Source organism: Centropristis striata, chromosome 19, assembly GCF_030273125.1.
Source record: "Centropristis striata isolate RG_2023a ecotype Rhode Island chromosome 19, C.striata_1.0, whole genome shotgun sequence".
Taxonomy (NCBI): domain Eukaryota; kingdom Metazoa; phylum Chordata; class Actinopteri; order Perciformes; family Serranidae; genus Centropristis; species Centropristis striata.
In genome coordinates, this window is record NC_081535.1 from 15,105,382 (window position 1) to 15,124,060 (window position 18,679).

At 39.6% G+C, this 18,679-nt stretch overlaps 1 protein-coding gene across 1 annotated transcript in view; it reads right to left on the reverse strand.

Moving 5' to 3' along the window:
- Positions 1-18,029, reverse strand: part of LOC131992282 (mediator of RNA polymerase II transcription subunit 13-like) — a 98,950-nt gene extending 80,921 nt beyond the window's left edge. The window contains exon 1 of the mRNA XM_059357801.1: positions 16,592-18,029. Coding sequence (XP_059213784.1) covers positions 16,592-16,663 — 72 coding nt within the window. The 5' untranslated portion in view covers positions 16,664-18,029. The remainder of the gene's footprint in view (positions 1-16,591) is intronic.
- Positions 18,030-18,679: the final 650 nt, after the last annotated feature.

Here is an 18,679-nt window from a genome sequence, read left to right on the forward strand (position 1 = left end):
GTATATAAAAGGTGCATGCATGTGCACACGTGAACGCATGATTACGCGTGACTGTGCGTAACCCCCAACGTGCACAATGTGAATTTTACTTTCACTTTTTGTTATAGTCAATAAAAATGAGTGTATCTCAACAAGTTATGAACACATAACTTGTGGTTTGAAAGTATTTTGTGCAACTTTTTCCTTTTTTTTCTCAATTCAGTATTTCAGCAATCATGAATTAAAAAGGTAGGACATCTATAATACTGCTCAGTTACTTTAGACATTTTATCGATAATGTCTTTCTGCTAAACATTATGGGATGCACTTTCTACACGTAACATAATTATGCTGCGATGATCTGGATATTGTTCATTATGTGTGTGTCTGTATATTGATCAAATTCATTTGAATAATTTATTTATTTATTTTTTGCTTATATGTTTATAGAATATTTGACATTGCGCGTGACCTCTAACACACTATCTCCAACTTGGTCCGACAGTCAATCACTGCATATGTAATCCCTGTATAAAATATAGACGTAGCCTCCGTGACGCCATCCATAGGCTTCTGAAGAGCGCAAATGAAGCCTTGTGGGTGTTCCCACAGTCGCTATCTTGGCAAAGCTGACTCCACCCAACTCCCAGGATAATCCAAAAAATGGGCAGAGAGCTGGAGCTGAGGCGGCAGAAACACGTACACCTAGCTCGAAGCTACCGAGCTAGCAAAGGCTACCGAGGCTAACAAGCTAGGCTACATGATGCTACACTGGGACGGATAGACGTTCCTGTCTGTTGGTGTCATCCCAGCTTACACTACATTACTCACGGTAAGTTGCCCCAAAACTTTACGACACTAGCTTCCACGTGTTATAAATATATAATTTCAAATACTGGATTTTGTGGAGCAGTAGGCTAATGTTGCCAATTTTTCCGTGAATCAACATAACGTTTACGGTTTGTTGCATGGTTAACCCGAGTTTAAACTTAATTCAACTTTAGTTAAAAGTTGTTTATTTGGATGCCCCTTGATTAAACTTCAACATTAATGAGCTAAGTGACATGTAATGGTGGTTAGTATTCTTACCATGAATGTTGGATTGATACTGGCTTGTGAAGCTAGTATTGTGTTTTTAAGGCAACCAATAGGAGCTTAGTTTAAATGTTTAATTTAAACATGCAGAAGTGGCTTCTATATACTACTGAGGATTAGTTGTGGCACAGTTGCAGGAAGAGGAACAGAGCTGCAGTCACATGCTCCCAGGCAGATCCAAACACATGCCTGCACACAAACACTAACACACACACACACACACACACAAACACACACACACACACATGAAGCACAGCAGCTGTGATGATGTGCAGACCAGAAGTGCTCAAAGACACTGACATGCATCAGGAGGCAGACATATTTTCCGGCTGATGTCCAGTTATTTGTCAGTGATGACAGCTCAGCTCTGTGTATATTTTCTGCCCTGTATGTTCACATATGCATCAACATGTAGAAAGTCTGGAGTCACAGTGATAACAGTGCCAGAAAACAGTCAATTCTTATATTTGTATGAATAAATTATCACTTGTAACACATAAAAGAAAGCATAGAAAACCTGTCAAGTGTGTCGAGCTATTATCTCTGCAACTTTGGTGACAAATCAGTGTTGTGAGAAAAATCCTGTCACGCAAATAAAAACAACCTTTAATCATTTTTGCTACAGTTCTTTCATTGTTAGTCATAAAAGAATTGGGGGTGAAAGTTGCTGAAGTGCAAACTTGAAACCAAGATTATACAGAAAGTCTACCAATCAGGATAAATTATACCATGCACAGGCCATATAAGTAGTGTTTTAGGTGGCAAAAGGTTACAATTTTACTCTCTAAGAAAAAATGTACTAGACAGTAGAGCCTTATTGATATGGCATTTTTGAGACAGATACAGATACCAATTTAAAAATAATAATAATTGTTATCAATAAACAAAATGGCACTCATTTTGTATATTTCTGTTCGTTGAAATGAAAATAGACATTTTCTATGTGGATTGTTCAACAATATAATTGTGGAAAGGTACTCTGAAGGCTGCTTCATAAACAAATAACTGTATTAAAGAACATTATATACAAAGTATTAAATTGTCAACCCATTCTCAACACTGAGAATAAATGTATTAAATTAAAATAATTAGCTAAATAAACATCAGTACTGTATGTTCAGTATCAGTCATTTGCTGACCATTTAAATAAAAATAAATAAAACTAATAAAATAAACTGCTAAATAGAACTGCATGCTTAGTATAAATCAATTGATGAAAATTTAAAACAAAGAATAAATAAAATAAGCCACAAAATAGTGTTGCATGTTCAGTATCAGTAAATTGCTGACCATTTAAAATAAAGAATAAATAAAATAAGCCGCTTAATAGTGTACATTCAGTATTAGTCAATTGCTGACCATTTAAATAGCTATATGACATACTTTAAATCACCCCCAGCATTGTTTTCTGCATTATATGTTCAATAAAAAAGGTTTTTATGTTGTGCATAGAAACAGATAAGTCTGTCATAGGGTAATTTCAATAAATTAGTGGGGCTCTACTTCTACCAGTGAATGTACGTTTGGCACAGAGCAGAGCAGATACAGTATGTACCCAAAGCAGAAAACTCTTCTCCATCCTTCAAAGTGCGAAAGAGCAAATCAACGATTATTCCAGGCAGAAGCCTCCGTCTCTTTTAAAAAACTACCACTGGGGTAAAAAGGCGAAGAGGTCAAGGGAAAAGACGGTGGATTTTGTTTCACTGTCAATAAAGCCAGCACTTCTCCCGGCCCTGTGTTCTGTTGGTTAGCTGGTTCAATTTCTGATTGAGTGCAGGACCAAAAACAAGAGCTTTTCCTCCCATTGCTAAGACGAACCAGAGCTTTGACCTCACTCTCACCTCTATTATCTTTCTTGTGTCCACTCTCCCTCTCATCTCTCAGCACTCTCTCACTGTCACGGATGCATATTGAATACACCCAGGAGTATCTCACGCTCTCCCTCTCGCCTTCCTCTCTTTATGTCTTTTTGTCTAGTAAACAGAGAAAAGATAACAGCCAACCTTATGTTTCCTGAATATTTTCAGTTAGCACGGAGGAGGTGGAAGATTGCGCTCTATTTCTATTAAAATCCACCTTTTTTTCTCTTTCTGGCAGGGAGATGGATTCTCTTTTACTTTACATGTTTTTGTATTCTTTGAACATTGATTTCAAATAGGAAGCTCGACTTAAAACCAGAGTTAAAAATAATTTCCTGAATATAAGGTGAACTGAGCCCAGGCTTGGGAAACATAATCTGTATCCCAAGTCGGGGTCAACGTCAGTGCAGCAGACATGTGCTTGTAATCAAAGGGAAATATGGAAGTCGGGACTTTAATCTTTGGCATACTTTGCTCAAACAGAAAGTACTGGATAAACCATGTGATTCAGAGAGGAGATACAAAGGGTTTGTCAAACAGATCGGCACATATAGTGCACACAATGTATACTGCATATTGTTTTAAAGCCCAGGAGCTTTACAATGCAGAGGAAACCTCCGCTTACTTAGATAGCAACGCTGAGAGGAAAACACACTTGACATGCACTTCTGCAGACTGAAAATATTTTTGCTTCTCCAGTTCTTTCTCAAAAAACTTGTGGGACCTTTTGAACGGACCTTTTAAACTTCCCAACGTGCAGCTGAATGGATGTTTGTGTTGGACTTTTTCCACACAGACAAGGCTATGCAGCTGCCTGGGATACAAAAAGGTGTGTAATACCAGCATATTTAAACACGACTATGGAGCAATCATTAAAAATGCATGCATTTGCAAAAGACGTTAATAAAAATTAGTTTTTAGCCCGGTTATATGCAGCTGTCTGAGCTTCATTAAGCACATTTTTCTTGCAGCTGATGTGGACATTTTCATCCAGCGCTCTATCAAAGTTGACAGAAAGCGTCGAGAACGTCATCGTAGAGAGACGCCACTTCTTTAGGAATCTCACAGCGGTGTAAGAGCCTCACAGTCTGATAGTCTGACAAAGGAGGCACTTTAGGCAATTGAGAGACAGCGTGTATCAGCAGTTTTACCTACTCTGGCACAAGTGAAACACTTATTCTGTCAGAGTGGCATAGCTTTCTCATCAACGTCAAATCAGTTTAGACGCTTGACAAGCTGCCAATATTTGGGTTGTGTTCGGATCGCTTGTGATGCCTGCGAGTCTTTAGATAACACTATAGTCTTTACCAGACACATACAACACTTCATGTCTTTTTTATTCAATGTCAAAGAACAGTGTATAATTCAATTATTTCTAACAGACGGAGAGAATTGACCCAATACAACTTATTTGATGTTTCAGCAGAAATACTTAAGTTTAAAGTGCGCATTTTCATGCTCAATTCAAACTGCTTACTTAAGCACAGGAAACAATACATTTACATAATCCAGCCTTATTGCTTGTAATTTTATCTCTTTGATATCGACCTCATTGTCTACTGTCCACTCTCCTACAGTCGTCATTAAATACCTCCTAATGCCAACCGAACATTTTCGACTACTACTAGTTTCCATTAAATGCATTAAACTTGGAAAACATGGGGAAGCTTTTATTGTGAAAAGGTCACAAAAAATTTAACATATTTTTCTCAAAAGTTAGTGCTGTCAGGAATAAAAAATGTAACTTTTAGGGCTGGAACAATATGCTTTTCTCATGATTTCATACTATCATGATACTTTAGTGCCAATTACATTAGATATTATGATTTATTGAAATTTTGTTTAACATTATGGTATGGTAAAACATTGAATCATACACTTCTAGAGACTGTTTGTCATGAGTCATATTTCCCAAAACAGCGAACATCATATGACATGACAGGAAGTCTTTCTAGCTTTTTTTTCAGCAGCACCTGGTATACTGCATAAAACATGGCAAATACAATGTACACATACAAAAGAATTCATTAAAAATACATACCGGGTACTTTTAAAGTAAAGTAAAACTGCTACATTTAGCCACCCCTGCTCATCAAGCTAGTGTAGTATTTAAGTATTTCCCATCGTTCCCATACATTTATTTATTAGTGGCAGCCATCATAATATCACTATTGACCAACACGTATGGATTTTTTCACCCTTTTTTCCCAATTTAAAATCTAAAAAATAATCATAGTTCTAACTCCAACTTTGTTTTTTCGTGAAATAGATAGGACGTCACATTACTCATAGAATACAACAATAAAAATCATAACTTCCTTCAAACTTTACATAAACTAAAGTGAGGCAATTTGAATTATTGCAATTTAGGCATAAAAAAAATCAATTGGAAAATAATTTTAAAATTCTGACAAAAAACATGTGAAAACATTTTCCCCTTATAATTTGGGCCATATCTCTACGGTTGTGCAGAAAACTACTTGCATCGTTCACGGGATGAGTTCTGATGGCGGCTGCTCAATACAGGATGGGAAAAGTTTGTTTATTTGCAACAGATACACCCATTGCTCTTCTGCTGTATTCCTGACAAAGTAGCTTCTCAAGTGTTTGCTGTCGTATTAAGCCACACTTGCTGTTACCACCATCAACCAAGACTGAAGTCTTAAGAATTACAATTTTAATGACACAATTGTCAGAGGTGCCATACTGAAGCAGTTTAATGAAAAATCAAGTGTGAATACTAAACGTGAACAAAGACAATGAAGGTGGCTGTGCTGCTAAGTCAGCAGTGAGAAGTCGCCAGTTAGAAGAGCCAGTGGCAGAAATCAGAACAGGCAACGACTCCCCCTTCATCAATTAACCCGCTGAAATCAAATTAACCCACAAGGAGTCGCGATCCCCTCTGGCATTTTACACCACAAATGAAGAGCGATGCACATTACTGCACTTGTGAGGGAGCGAGAGCGACACAAAAGCACCAAACAGGTGTAGAGAGAAGGCCTCTGGGGCTGCAGACACTAAACAGATGCTTTTCCTCTGCCTTCTGCCGCCACCTTTACAAGTCCCTACAAAACAAGGGACCGTCATTTGATCTGTGTTCTGCTGTAGCATCCAGCCCTGGGAGGTGAGCAAGCCAAGCGACCTAATTAGAGCAGCGAGAGTCCCCAGGGCTGAGTGACGGATAGACCTGCCAATCACGCTGCAGAAAGCCTCCATCAAGCCATGACTTCTCACCTGACACAAAGAAAGGCGGGAGGCGGGAGGCAGGTGGCGACAGCAGTGGAAGACCAATACGGACGGCGAGACATTGTGTACAGTGCACTGCAGCATCTGAAAGAGCTGACCGGATCCCCAGCCTTTTGGCAAATAAAACAACATAAAGCTGCAGCGTCAGGCTGCTTTTAAAGCGTTATGGGACAGGCTAAAGCAGTGGCCCTGCTTAGTCTAAATTATTAACATGCAAATAAATAAACCAGTCTCTGCTTTACTAGTGTCTCTGGTGTAACTTAATTAACCGTGACAAGCCACGGGGAGGGAGAAATGAGCGAAAGACACAGACAAAGACAGAAAAAACTGAGAATCACAAAGAAGGAAAAACAGAAGACAGGGAGAAAGTAAAAACAGTTGCTAGGCAACATACAACATCTATAGGAATTCAGCAAGGTATTCAATTTTTGAGATTTCTGTCTCCAGGGTTACAGAGAAAATATAATGTTTCAAGCATTTCTTTGGTTCCTTATTTTACTATAAAAATCACAAAGGAGTAGGGCTGATTATACCGATGACATCATATAAGACTAGATATCGTCTTGGACTGTGGATGTCGTAATATGTCTTTTTCTGCTTTTAAAGGCTGTATTACGGTGAAGTAATGTAATTTTTAGAGCCCGACCGATATGGTGATTTTTGAGACCGATGCAGATACTGATTTCAGAGGAGGAAATTCATAACAGATATGCTGGCTGATAAAGTCTTTTTTTTGCTGCAATGAAAACATACCTTTTTTATGTGGATTGTGCACAGATTTTTCACCACTCAAATGTACCCAGAGAACTACTTTTTCAAACATAAAACTTTTTTAATAATGTAACACTCTTTTACTTTATTATACATTATACATACAATGTATTACATTGTCAGCCAATTATATAAATGATAACTGAGAAAATAGGAATAAAACAAATAGATAGATAAATAGATAATAGATCAATAAATAACCATCATTACTGTTCAGTCAATTGCTGACTATTTTTTTTTTTTTAAAGTATAGTTTCTCAATCACGCCAAGCTACATTTTCTGCGTTTTATGTTTTCATACCAGCACACAGCGGGCAACATACACACTGTTACTGATAGGCCTTTGATAATATCTGTCATCTGTTGGGCTCTGGTAAAGTTCTGAATTTACTAGACGGTTCTAGCTGTTTTAATATTACACTATACTATACTCATATAGTCATTGTATCAACATTTCCAATTATTATTTATGAAAAAAATCTCACTGCATAAATATTTTGTTAAAGAACCAAAAGAAGTTGAAGTTAGAGACTTTTAACTTGAAGTAGACATGGTGACTCAAATGTTTTTAGTTTAAGTATTAAAAATATTTTTAAAAATGTTCAGCTTTGTCAATACTGACATTACAAGTGTCTGTTCAACATTCCCAAGTAACTACGACGTCAAGCTTTGTTTGTCATTTGAAGACTAACTCAGGTTGGTAAATGCCTGAATGTTTGTGTTTTATCTGTGACTGGTCGTGGACAAGAAAAAAATCACTTGAGACTAACGTCTTGGACCAAATAGCTTATGTGTCTCACCAATACTCAACCCTACAACATCATCATCACATATAATCAATATTGAGATATTTGTTCAAAAACATTGTGATATGTCTCCATATCGCCCAGCCCTACTTGGGAGTCGACTGTACATCTGCTGCATTTGCTCCCTCACAGCTGGAATCCATGAGCTCAATTTTAGCTGAAGATATTATCGAGCACGTCATACATGCATTAGGAAAGTCCTGGGATTACCAGAGGCGAGATATGAACACTGCACTATAGGATTACTCGCTGAGTTTCTTTAGCAAGAGAATGAAAGAATTCAATGCAGTAATTGTACAATTAGCACTGCATGGAGGCTTCTGAAATGCCTACAAGTAGTTAATAGTCTGATTGTTCCTGAAATTGGGCAAATGGAGCATAAGCGCTATGAAAAATATCTAATTCGGCTTGTAATTTCCTGCATTGATTTTCTTCCAGGGGGATGCCATTTCAGATAAAATGACAGCCCCGCAAAAATCAGCATGACTTCTGCTTGTTTCATTACACACCAGATAAACAAAATATAAAAGGAGAAAAACTGGAAAGCAGCGACGCTGCATGTCTGCATGTCTGTCTGTGTGTGCAGGACGTAGGCAGGGCCAAGCCATTAACTTCAGCGTAGGTCACACCTGAACAGGTTTCAACCTGCAACTCACCTGGCTGCTGCTTGAAATCTGTTTGCTTACTCAAATGGGAGTGGCAGCCAATCAGAATTCTAACACTAGAAGTTTACGGCACTTCTGCTAACCAGTTCGACACACACACATCCTTATGTAATCCCACTTAAGTCCTGCGCTCCTGTCCATTCACTCTTTACAGATACAATGGTACCATGGCATGCATCTTCGCCAACAACACCCTGCAGCTCCATGCACACTCAATCATGCCTGGCAAACACTCTATCAAACCCTTTGTGTCTCACTTTTACACTGCAAAGTCCATTTATTCTGCGTGGCAAGCCAGGACTGAAATGGAGCTGTACAAATTTTCATTAGCATCTGAAAAATCATGGGTGTCTGCCTAATTCAAGATGAGAGAGAGCCCCGTTTGGCAGCGTGGGGAGAATCAATGCACCACAAACGGCTGTGAATCAACAGTGTGCACATAATGTGTTTGTTCTCATCAAGTGCCCGTCTGATTGGTCGCAGATAATCTCTCAATGGAACATGAACACATGATAATTAGAATTTGCAACAGCACAGCAGCCAACATTAATGTCTTCTCTCTCCCCTTGTTTTGCAGCTCTAAAAGACACCCTTTAACCTAAGTGTGCTTTAACTGCAATTGAATCCCAGCCAACCATGATATTGGCAAAGCTGTCTGGCTTGCAGAAAATATTTGCCCAGTTACAAGCGGGGCAGTATCTCCCTTTAAAGAAAATATCTTTGTCAAGGTGTCTGAGGTGAGGTGAGGAGATTGCAAACAGACCATGCGATGACACAGGGAGCAGCAGCAGCATCTAAAACAAGTTTTATCTGTTTTTGGAATTTATCGACCAATCAGACAGCAGGCTTCAGACTCTGGGTACAGACCAGAGGCAGCGCTGCAACACACTTCCAAGATGTAATAGTTTGGAGGGAAGTGGTGTTAATCCGTAGAGGAGAAACCTGAGCGTTTGAGTTGGAAATGTGTCTCACTACATGAGACAGAACAACTAAATTCAGCAGTGGAGGAAATCATTTATTCACTCAAGTATTTAAGTAATTCTAATGTACTTTACCTGAGTATAATATGTTTTGCCGTTTAATCCTTTTATCTAGACAGATAGTGCAGTGCATTTATGTAAGAGCTATAATTTTCCAGTTACTTCTCTTTACATACTGCACAAACAGTAAGATTCTCAAATATTACTATCTATCATTGAGTTCTATTTAAAAAATTAAAGGTATAATGTGCAACTTTTGCATGAAAGCATCTTAAACCTATGTTATGTATTTGTATAACTGTGTTGCTTCCAACAAATTTCAAACTGAGATAAATCTATTATTTTAATCATTGCATTTCGTTATAAACTGACTTCTATCAAGCTTTTTTTTTAATACATTTTGGTTATTTTTAACCACGTAGTTTAACCGGATTTTAGTAAAACATTTTAGTCATCTGAGCACTTATTTAAAAAGAAAATGCTTCACTTTTAAATGTGGTCGCCTGTTACTTGAGTTTTCAATAAAACTAAATTACCGGTGCATTAACTTTTATGACAAATTATTCAAAGCTAAAAAGAAAGGATCCATCAGGATGATAGCTATCATTCATTATCGAGTATGTCTTTAACAAGTGGGCTACTGACAACATTATCCTCACTTCACCTGTTGTTTTAAATGTATTGAACTGTTTGCACAGTGTGGTATTGTTACTTTTACTTTTGAGTAATTAAAAAATGCTGCATAAGAAACACAGCAGCAGCAACACCATGGCAACAATGTTGTTGTTTCTATCTTTCTGTCATGCCAGCCAACTAGCTAACTTTCCAGCAATCACAAGCATTTGGTGGCACCAGCTACTGCCCATTCCTACCAATCCTCCTTTCCCACTCAGCCTTCTGTTGCCCTGCACACATGCAGGAACACCAGTGGGCGCTAAGAATAGAAACACAGCTGGCACTGCAGGGCTTACATATTTCACACTCAAGCCACCGTGCTCTAAAATACTCCTGCCCATCCCGTCCCATTTCCAGCTCCGGGACCAGCGGTGGTTCCCTCCCTCCCTCCCTCCCTCCCTCCCTTCCTCCTCCCTCCTGTCCATCTTTGAACCGTTCTTCACCTCTGTGGCAGGGCCCTGACAAGCCTACTGCTCAGATAAGATCCATGACTACACTCTGGGAGAATTTAATAGAAAAGAGATGGGTAGTAAAAACAGAGGAACGAGTGAGCAATCCTTGTTCACAAATCATTTTGTTATGGCAGCAAACTATTTGAGGAGCCTGTACGTCTGTGTCTGACATACAGAATGCCACGCTCACACAGGTGGGCCACTGCCGGGTTGAGTCCTATTGCGATGACAAGGGATTCCCACAGCAGTGACAGGGGCAGATTAGTGGGAGGCGCCACACACAGTCTCAAGGTGAAGCCAGAGCTAGCTGTCAGAATTGCAAGCGAGCGGAGCCAAAAGCACAGGTTGGGCGTAGGGGGGTGGACTGTTGAATGAGAAGCAACCAGATGGAGCTGCTCCGTAGGGCACACAGCAGAAGACTGGGGGTGATGCCGTGGAAACCTGGACTCATCCTCTGCTTGTGTAAGAGGACGCTGGCGAGGCTTCAATGTCATCCTTAGATATCTCAATATGAACTACTCTTCCAGAGTCTTTACAAGAAACAACAGCTGGCAGACTCACAGTGATGTTTACTTATCAGATTGTTTCATCAGATGCTTTAAAGAAAAAATCTGGTGATATTTATTTCATTGTTAAGAAATCCTGTGAGGATACCAAAAACAAGAATTAATTGAAGCAGCTGACAACATGCGTAGCCAAAGCCTGATGCATTTTATCCCTCTGTGCCTTACATCTCAATTGTTGTGCAAAAACTATTAAAAACGCATCGATGAGCCAAACTGCTGACATGTCTGACATCTTCCTTCATTTCAATGAACACAGGCACTCTAGATTATTTTGAGTCATTCCTTCAGACCACACATATACAAAGCCGCAGAGGCAGAAAACAGTGCCAAACAAAATCATTTACACCAGTTATTCATAAAACTTGTTAAAAACTACAGTGGAAATCATGTAGCCTTTTTTAAAATAAAAGTTTATATTTGGTTTATATATTAATCCTGGTCTTTTATTGAGCCTGACAGATATATGAGTTGACAGATATTATCGGCCGATATTGGCCCATCAAAGGCCTTTCGATATCAGTGATCAGTGTATATGCTGTCTAATATGTGCTGTTATGAATATATATATATATATATATATATATACACACACTGTGTATAATATATAATGCAGATTTACAAATGGTGTTAGCTGTTCATTTTTGTATTCCCTTTTTTTAGTAATAGATAGCAATTGACTGAAACTGAACAGTACCTATTCATTTGATTTCTATTCGTTCTTCATTTTCTCAGTTATCATTTATTGAATTGGCTAGCAATGTAATACATAGTTTTTATAATGTATCATAATGTATAACAATTTTAATATAATTTTATAAAGTTTATGTTTGAGAAAGTAGCTCTCTGGGTACATTTGCAGAGTGGTGAGAAATCTCTGCACAATCCACATAAAAAAGGTATATTTTCATTCCAGCTCAAACAGATACTATTTCAGCCATCATATCGGTTATAGATGAATTTTCCAAATCTGAAATCAGTATTGGCATCAGTCTCAAAAATACCATATTGGTTTGGTTGTAATCTTTTATGGTAATTGTTGACAATATCAAAATTATAGAAAATTGCTTGCCTTATCCACTTTCTTTATGTAAAATTCTCGTGCAACTACTTGGATTTTATTTAAAGGTACCTTGTAGAATTTTCACAAAACACTTAACTTATTAACAAAGACTCTGGAGGCTAGAGCAGGCATCCTGGGCATCAGCCAAAACAGTGAAGTTGGCTTACAGTTAGCTGCCATTTATTGCTGTTAGCTAGTGGAAAGCAATCGTTAGTTATGCACCCTTGCTTTGGACCACAACATCATGTACTTTTGGGTATAATCAACACCATTATGTCATAATACACAAGTAAGTGTCTTGGATCACATTAGCTGATGAAGTAAATTGGTGCTACGGTATTAGTACAAACACTCAGGTATCATATCAGCACAAACGATGCACAAACGATGCACAAACTCCAACTTGACCGATTCTTCCGCGCAGCAAATCAGGACACCACTTTATCCAACCGCCGCCTCTCTCTCATTCCTAAGCATCCCTGTAATATCCACCACCATTAATAACGAGGAAATGCAAACAGCCTATATTAAAAAGGCACCATCCCTGATTACCTGCTTCTTCTTACAAGGCACGGCCACTCACCTGCCATAAATCAAGACACTGCTGTTAATGGTATTCCCTCTGCCTCATCTCTTTGCACTTTATTTCCATGCCAGACAGTAGCATCATCATTATACATGCAAGATCTCTATTGGAATACAGTTGGCTAATGAGCACCTCTTAGTTGATCACATTAGACCTCCACTTGAGGACACTTAATTACCAGTGTTGCACTCTGTCGAGGGGACAGAGGAAGTCCTTTAATTAAGGCGGCTGCATTCTACCTATGTTTGTACATGCCCGCGTCCTTGGGATATATTCACAACCCAAATAAAAGGCAATAAAACATGTGAGGGTGGGTGGAGGATTTAGTGTGTGCATGTGTGTTGCATTTGCGATACATATGTTTGTGTGTGCATGTGGGTGTTTATTTTTTTCCCCTCTCCGTGTTGGTGAATGCATCCGTGTGTGTTTTTGTCTGTGTATGTATAATGTGATGGGTGTTTGAAGTTTGTCTCCCGAGTCTCGATGGTTTACGGTGTTTACAATACACACACAAACACACACACTGAGGCTTCCTGCGTTGTGAGGCTCTCGACTGTCTCCCTGCATTTCATATTCAGGCTGGGACTCTTGGCTCGAGTCGGCAGCGTCATAAGAACCGGCCCAGTCCACAGAAAGATGACTGTTTTCTTTCTCTCTTTCATTACGTTCCTGGCTCTTTAATTTTCTCCTTTGCTCTGTCTCACTCTCACTGTTTCTCTCTCAAACAGGCTGAGGCCAGCAGTCAGGAAATGCACATCAGTCATAATACTTTCCTAAAATGAAAACAGATTCCGCTGCAGTCACTCCTTCGGCTGAAAACATTCCTCTGTTTCTCCTCTCGTCCTCCACCCTTCCCTCCTCTGCTGCCGCCGCCACTTCAACTTAGCACACCAGCTCTGGATCTTTTCTCCCACTTACAAGGGTCTCGTTTGCTTTCTGTCACAGATGGATGATCACCAGCAACACAAGACAGTTGTTTTGTGGGTTGTGTGATGGCAGCGATCTCAAGTATGTGACACGGGCCTCACAGAGCGCATGACAGTAATCTGCCGCGTCCCCATAAAGTCCCACAGTATGGGCACTTATGCTTTCTAAAGGTACTTTTTATTGATGCGGGTTGCAATAACAGCCGGTAAATCTGTGTGAGGGACGAGGTTAGTGCATGTTGGAATGCTGTTTAACAGGCTGTCAGACCAGAGCGCTCACTGGTTAGCCAAGAGACCTTTATGTAAGAAGATGACCTGGAGGAAAAGGTTAAGAAAGATCAACCCGAGAGGACGTATTCTTGTCATTTTTGGAACTCTAAATGGATTAGTTGTGTTTGCCTATTACAGTTTCTTGGAAACAAAAGGCAACATCCTCAAATTGCTGAAACAACAGGCAAAGTTCCAAAAGATATTCCATTTACAGTGATAACAGAGAAAAAGCAGGAAATGTTTGGCTTTTTTTCTCACAGAAAAGACTCCAATTATTAATATAATGACTACTTACTAAATTACTACTATGTGCAATAGGCAGAAGTGCAATATCCCAGCATAACAAATAGATAATTTATTTATAATTTAAATATATTAGTGATGGGACGATATATGATTCTATCGCGATAAAAATCCTTTAGGTTGGTGATTTTTTTTTATTATCAGAATGGTCATCAATATCCTTTTTATGACATTTTTAATAAAAGGACCTCATAATTTCTGATTATGATATGTGTGTCATATCTGTGTTGCAATAAAAACATGTGCTTCTTAGCTAAATGTAAGGTAAAGTGATTTTAATATGTTTTAGTGCTACTTTAAGAGTTTGAAGCCAATTTAAGGATCATCAGCCAGGATTATAACATGAAGCGTAATTATTTTGGCCAGGATTTTCATGACATAAAATTTTCATATGCACCTATGCCTATGTTTTTTTTTTTTTTCAAATTTGCAATTTTTTTTTTTTTTTTTCTCAATTTTCAGTTAAACAAGTAAATGTTTCACCACTAGTAATAAGCCTGCAGGAAATCATAACTGAGCATTTATTTATAAATTACATATTTTTCTGAGCCGTCTCTTGCTGGATCAATATTCACACCTGATCCCAGTGATAAGAACAGCTTATCGTGCACAAATGTCTCATTTTCAACATCAGGATGCAATCTGCATCCCTCTGTCCGTCTCCTCTGCCTCTTTGTGTCGGTCTTATCCTCTAACCAGGACACTTGGTGTGTCATTAGTGTTTTGTTTGGTCTTGGACTTCCCTGTAGGAGCCCTGCCAGTGAGCAACCGCTGTGGCACTAGCCAGTCATAAATATTCTCAACAAGCCAGCTGATGGATGGTCTCTTTCTCCCTCGGTTTGAAAGGGATGTTCACAGGGCCAGCGTGATGGCCAACAATGCCACGGCGAGTGAATGAAAGCTTGTTCCACCAGGGAATAACCTCAACTGAGACGTTGACAGAGACGTAATCGCTGTTTTCCACTGTTACATGTCAGACTGAGAGAATTTAAGACGTTTGATACTGGAGTGCTTTCAAATTTATCTCAGCAGCACAAATTCAAACAAGATGCTTTTGAATAGCTTAAGATGCTATTTTGAATCCGTCTCTTCCTGCTTACAGTCACAAAACTACTAAAATACATAAAAAGGAAGAACTGCCAATGGTTTGTTTGGCATTTTAGAGATTCCTGCAAGCTGTGTGATTACTAAAGACTTTCTTTCTCTTCTATATCCACCCATAATCAATCATAATCCATACCATGTGGCATGTGTTTCTTTAGCTCTGCTGTAACCTGTGCAGTGCAGCATGGGATGGGAGCTGCTGCTGCCAGTGGACAACCTGCATGATCACCTAAAAAGCCCTCAGGACCCCTATGTTGTTGTGGTTCTCAGCAGCCTGCGCCTGAGCTCAGGCTACCGCATGCCTTTCCACTTGGCTGCCTGTTGTAGTAGGACAGTTAACTCGCTGATTGCAGGATGAAAACTGTGAAAACACACTGCTCAATCTCCTCCACCCTCGAAAAAACCAGCGACTACACTGCAGAAAACGTTACAGCCTGCAGAGTCCAAAAAACACCTTTTTTTTCCCCAGATAAACTGAAAAGTGTTGTTTCCACTGTGATACATGCCGCTGTCTGTCAAAATCCTATTAACCTTCCGTTCTTTGGGAGACATCAATTTTGATTAGAAAAAAAATGTTGCTTTTGTGTGCCACTCACTTCACATTCCCACAAAATTATCCCTAATCTTCTCATTTATACCTCGGTGAGACGTTTTTGTAGATCAGCACGTTAAACTATTACCCACAGAAGATCAGAAAAGCTTTTTTTAAACATTCTGGCTTTAGAAATATTTGAGAGGCAGCAGCACGCCTTCTTTCCAAGTTAGTTGCCTGGCAATGCAACAGAGTTCCAGCTACATTTCCAGCAAAATGATTATTTAAAAAGGGGGAGGAGGATAATGGTTAGAGCACTCTACTCTTGATGGAGGAAAATTAGTGTTTATCTTTTGTTTATCTGCTAAAACCATGCCAAAACTGCAAAATGCATGCAAAATAAGTGGTCAAATTGTTTTGAAAATGGCATTTTAAGCATTATTAGATCAAATAAAGTGTTAAAACCATGTTGATTTTAGCCTCAGGGCTGAGATGTCTTATTATATCAAGCTTAGCGGTGAAATATGGTGCTTTTTCTCAGACCATTAACCCGTGTTAATGATTACCTAATAACAACATCAGCTATTGGTTCACCTTTGTACAGCAGACACACATTTAAGCGTGCCTCCCACCGGTCTTATGACTTGTCAATCACAACTGGCTGGCTCGCGCGTGTCTGTGACATGACGTGCAATGATTTATTATGGATACTGTACCAGAGAGAAGATGTTGGAGTGGCAGTCCTCAAGGCTTGCCCCGTTAGCCACCCAATTCGCTGTTGTAGTCATAATCGTCCGCCGTTGGGGTCGTCAGCGCTGGGCATGTCGAAATCCTACATCGGTATCACAACACCGATCAGGGCTGACAAATCGGTTCCCGGACGAAGTCTGCCAAAACAAGCAGGCTTATAACCCCACTAGAGGTCCAGATAATAGACTCGGGATTGTCGGGCAAGAGGAATGGGCGTATTCAAAAAGAAGTGCAGAATGCATCCATGAAGCCCCACAGCGGATATAATGTTGTAATGTAAATCCAAAGCGTGTGCGGCGATCAAAACATTGTTACAAACCAGGTCAGGCGATTCCAAATGTGATCATTGTCAAAGGCGGGGAGCAGAGAAACGTATCCATTTCAATCCAGAGAGAGATCAGCCCGTTTCCATATCAGTCTTTTCCGCTGATAGTTTCATCATTAAATGAGCATAATCCATGAGAGGAAGCGACTCCTTTTTTCTTCCGCGCCCCCCAAAAATGCGAAATTAACAGTCAAAACTTTAAAAAAATAAAAGAATCGGCTATCACTCGTTCTGCAAAAACAATTAAGTTGAAGCCGAGATGTTACATGCAGGATATCTGATTCCGTCTGCTCCACAAGCTGATGCACCACTTGTGATAGTTTTCGAGAATTGCACGAGCTATTTATAGCCGTCTTTCTTACCACAACCGTTCCTCTCACAATGTAGCCCAGTCTGCCTCACACAAACAGGCGCTGCTGCTGCGAGCTGGAATGTTTAATCCCTCTGTTGCTCTTCAATTAAACGGACCGCAGACGAGGCGAGGGGTCGCTGGGAGAGAAAAAAAGAAAAGCTACCCGGTGCTCCTCCGTGGCAGGGCGGACAAAGTCGAGCGGGTTCCCATGTAAACCCCCCGAATCATGAGTCAAAGCGTTCAGACAAGAGAAACTATTCTTATACTCCACCACCAGGAAAACGACAAACAGGCTTCTGTAGACCGAAAAAAATCCTTCCTTCCTTCCTTTCAGTTTTATATCATTACGAAACGTCCTCTCGCGGCCACAACAGCAATCTTGCACAAAAAATATCAGATTTGTTATTTTAAATGCACAGTTCAGGCAAAAGTGACAGCGTCTGGCGCCGATCACTGACATAAAGAATATGTTGCATGCTGCAGATCTTTTCTTAACGACATTTAAAAGCGAATCCTCTTCCTTCCTCGGAAAAAATGATTTGTTGAATTAAATCCTCAAAATGCGTGCACGGTTTCCTCAGCGGCGACTGCTTCCTCGTTGTTTATCTCTCAGAGCGTGTTATTATATTGGTAAATAAGTGTGCGTGTAGCCTGAGTGTGTCATCCTCCTCGCCCTCTGTGTCTGTTTGCTTTACGCCAAGCGCCGCTGTAGCATTTTTTCGCGCACGATCGTCCTGCCCACCACGCATTGTAATGTAATGGCGGTCGGAAGCGTACTACCGAGACTCGCCTTCCCATTTGGCCAAGTTTGTGCTCACGTGATCAAAGTCTGGGATTACAGTACTGTTTAGTATCTTTGATATGCGACGCTGGAGACGCCGTGCCTGTCGTGCGCGCTGACAGTCAGCAGCTCCTTTTATTCCGACACTCTTTGTTGTTTGATGTACCTTTTTTTTGGTCATCTGTCTCTTAAAAGTCCTAGAAGAAAGATCATTTTATATGATGTTTTTATGTTATTTTGTCATTGCTGTATGGTGTGTCTCTATGATGCATTGGTTACATAATGTAACTGTGTTCTCACAACAGAGGATGTGACAGAATAGAGGTCAGAATGACTTACTGAGCTCACACTGTGTTTCATAAGAGGCATTTACTGTATGTAGGTTACTCTTACTCTCACCAAATTCACCACATTAGACACTTTATTATTTGATTAAAACATCATAGATGACAAACCAATAGGAATGTTATTCTAATACAGCATGAATTTAACTGCAAGTTATCCAAACTGGTTCTATCCAGGGCCGTAACCAAGATTTTAGAGGCACCGGGGTCACCAAAAGGAAATCTAAGATTTTTTTTAAATAATTTGTTTTG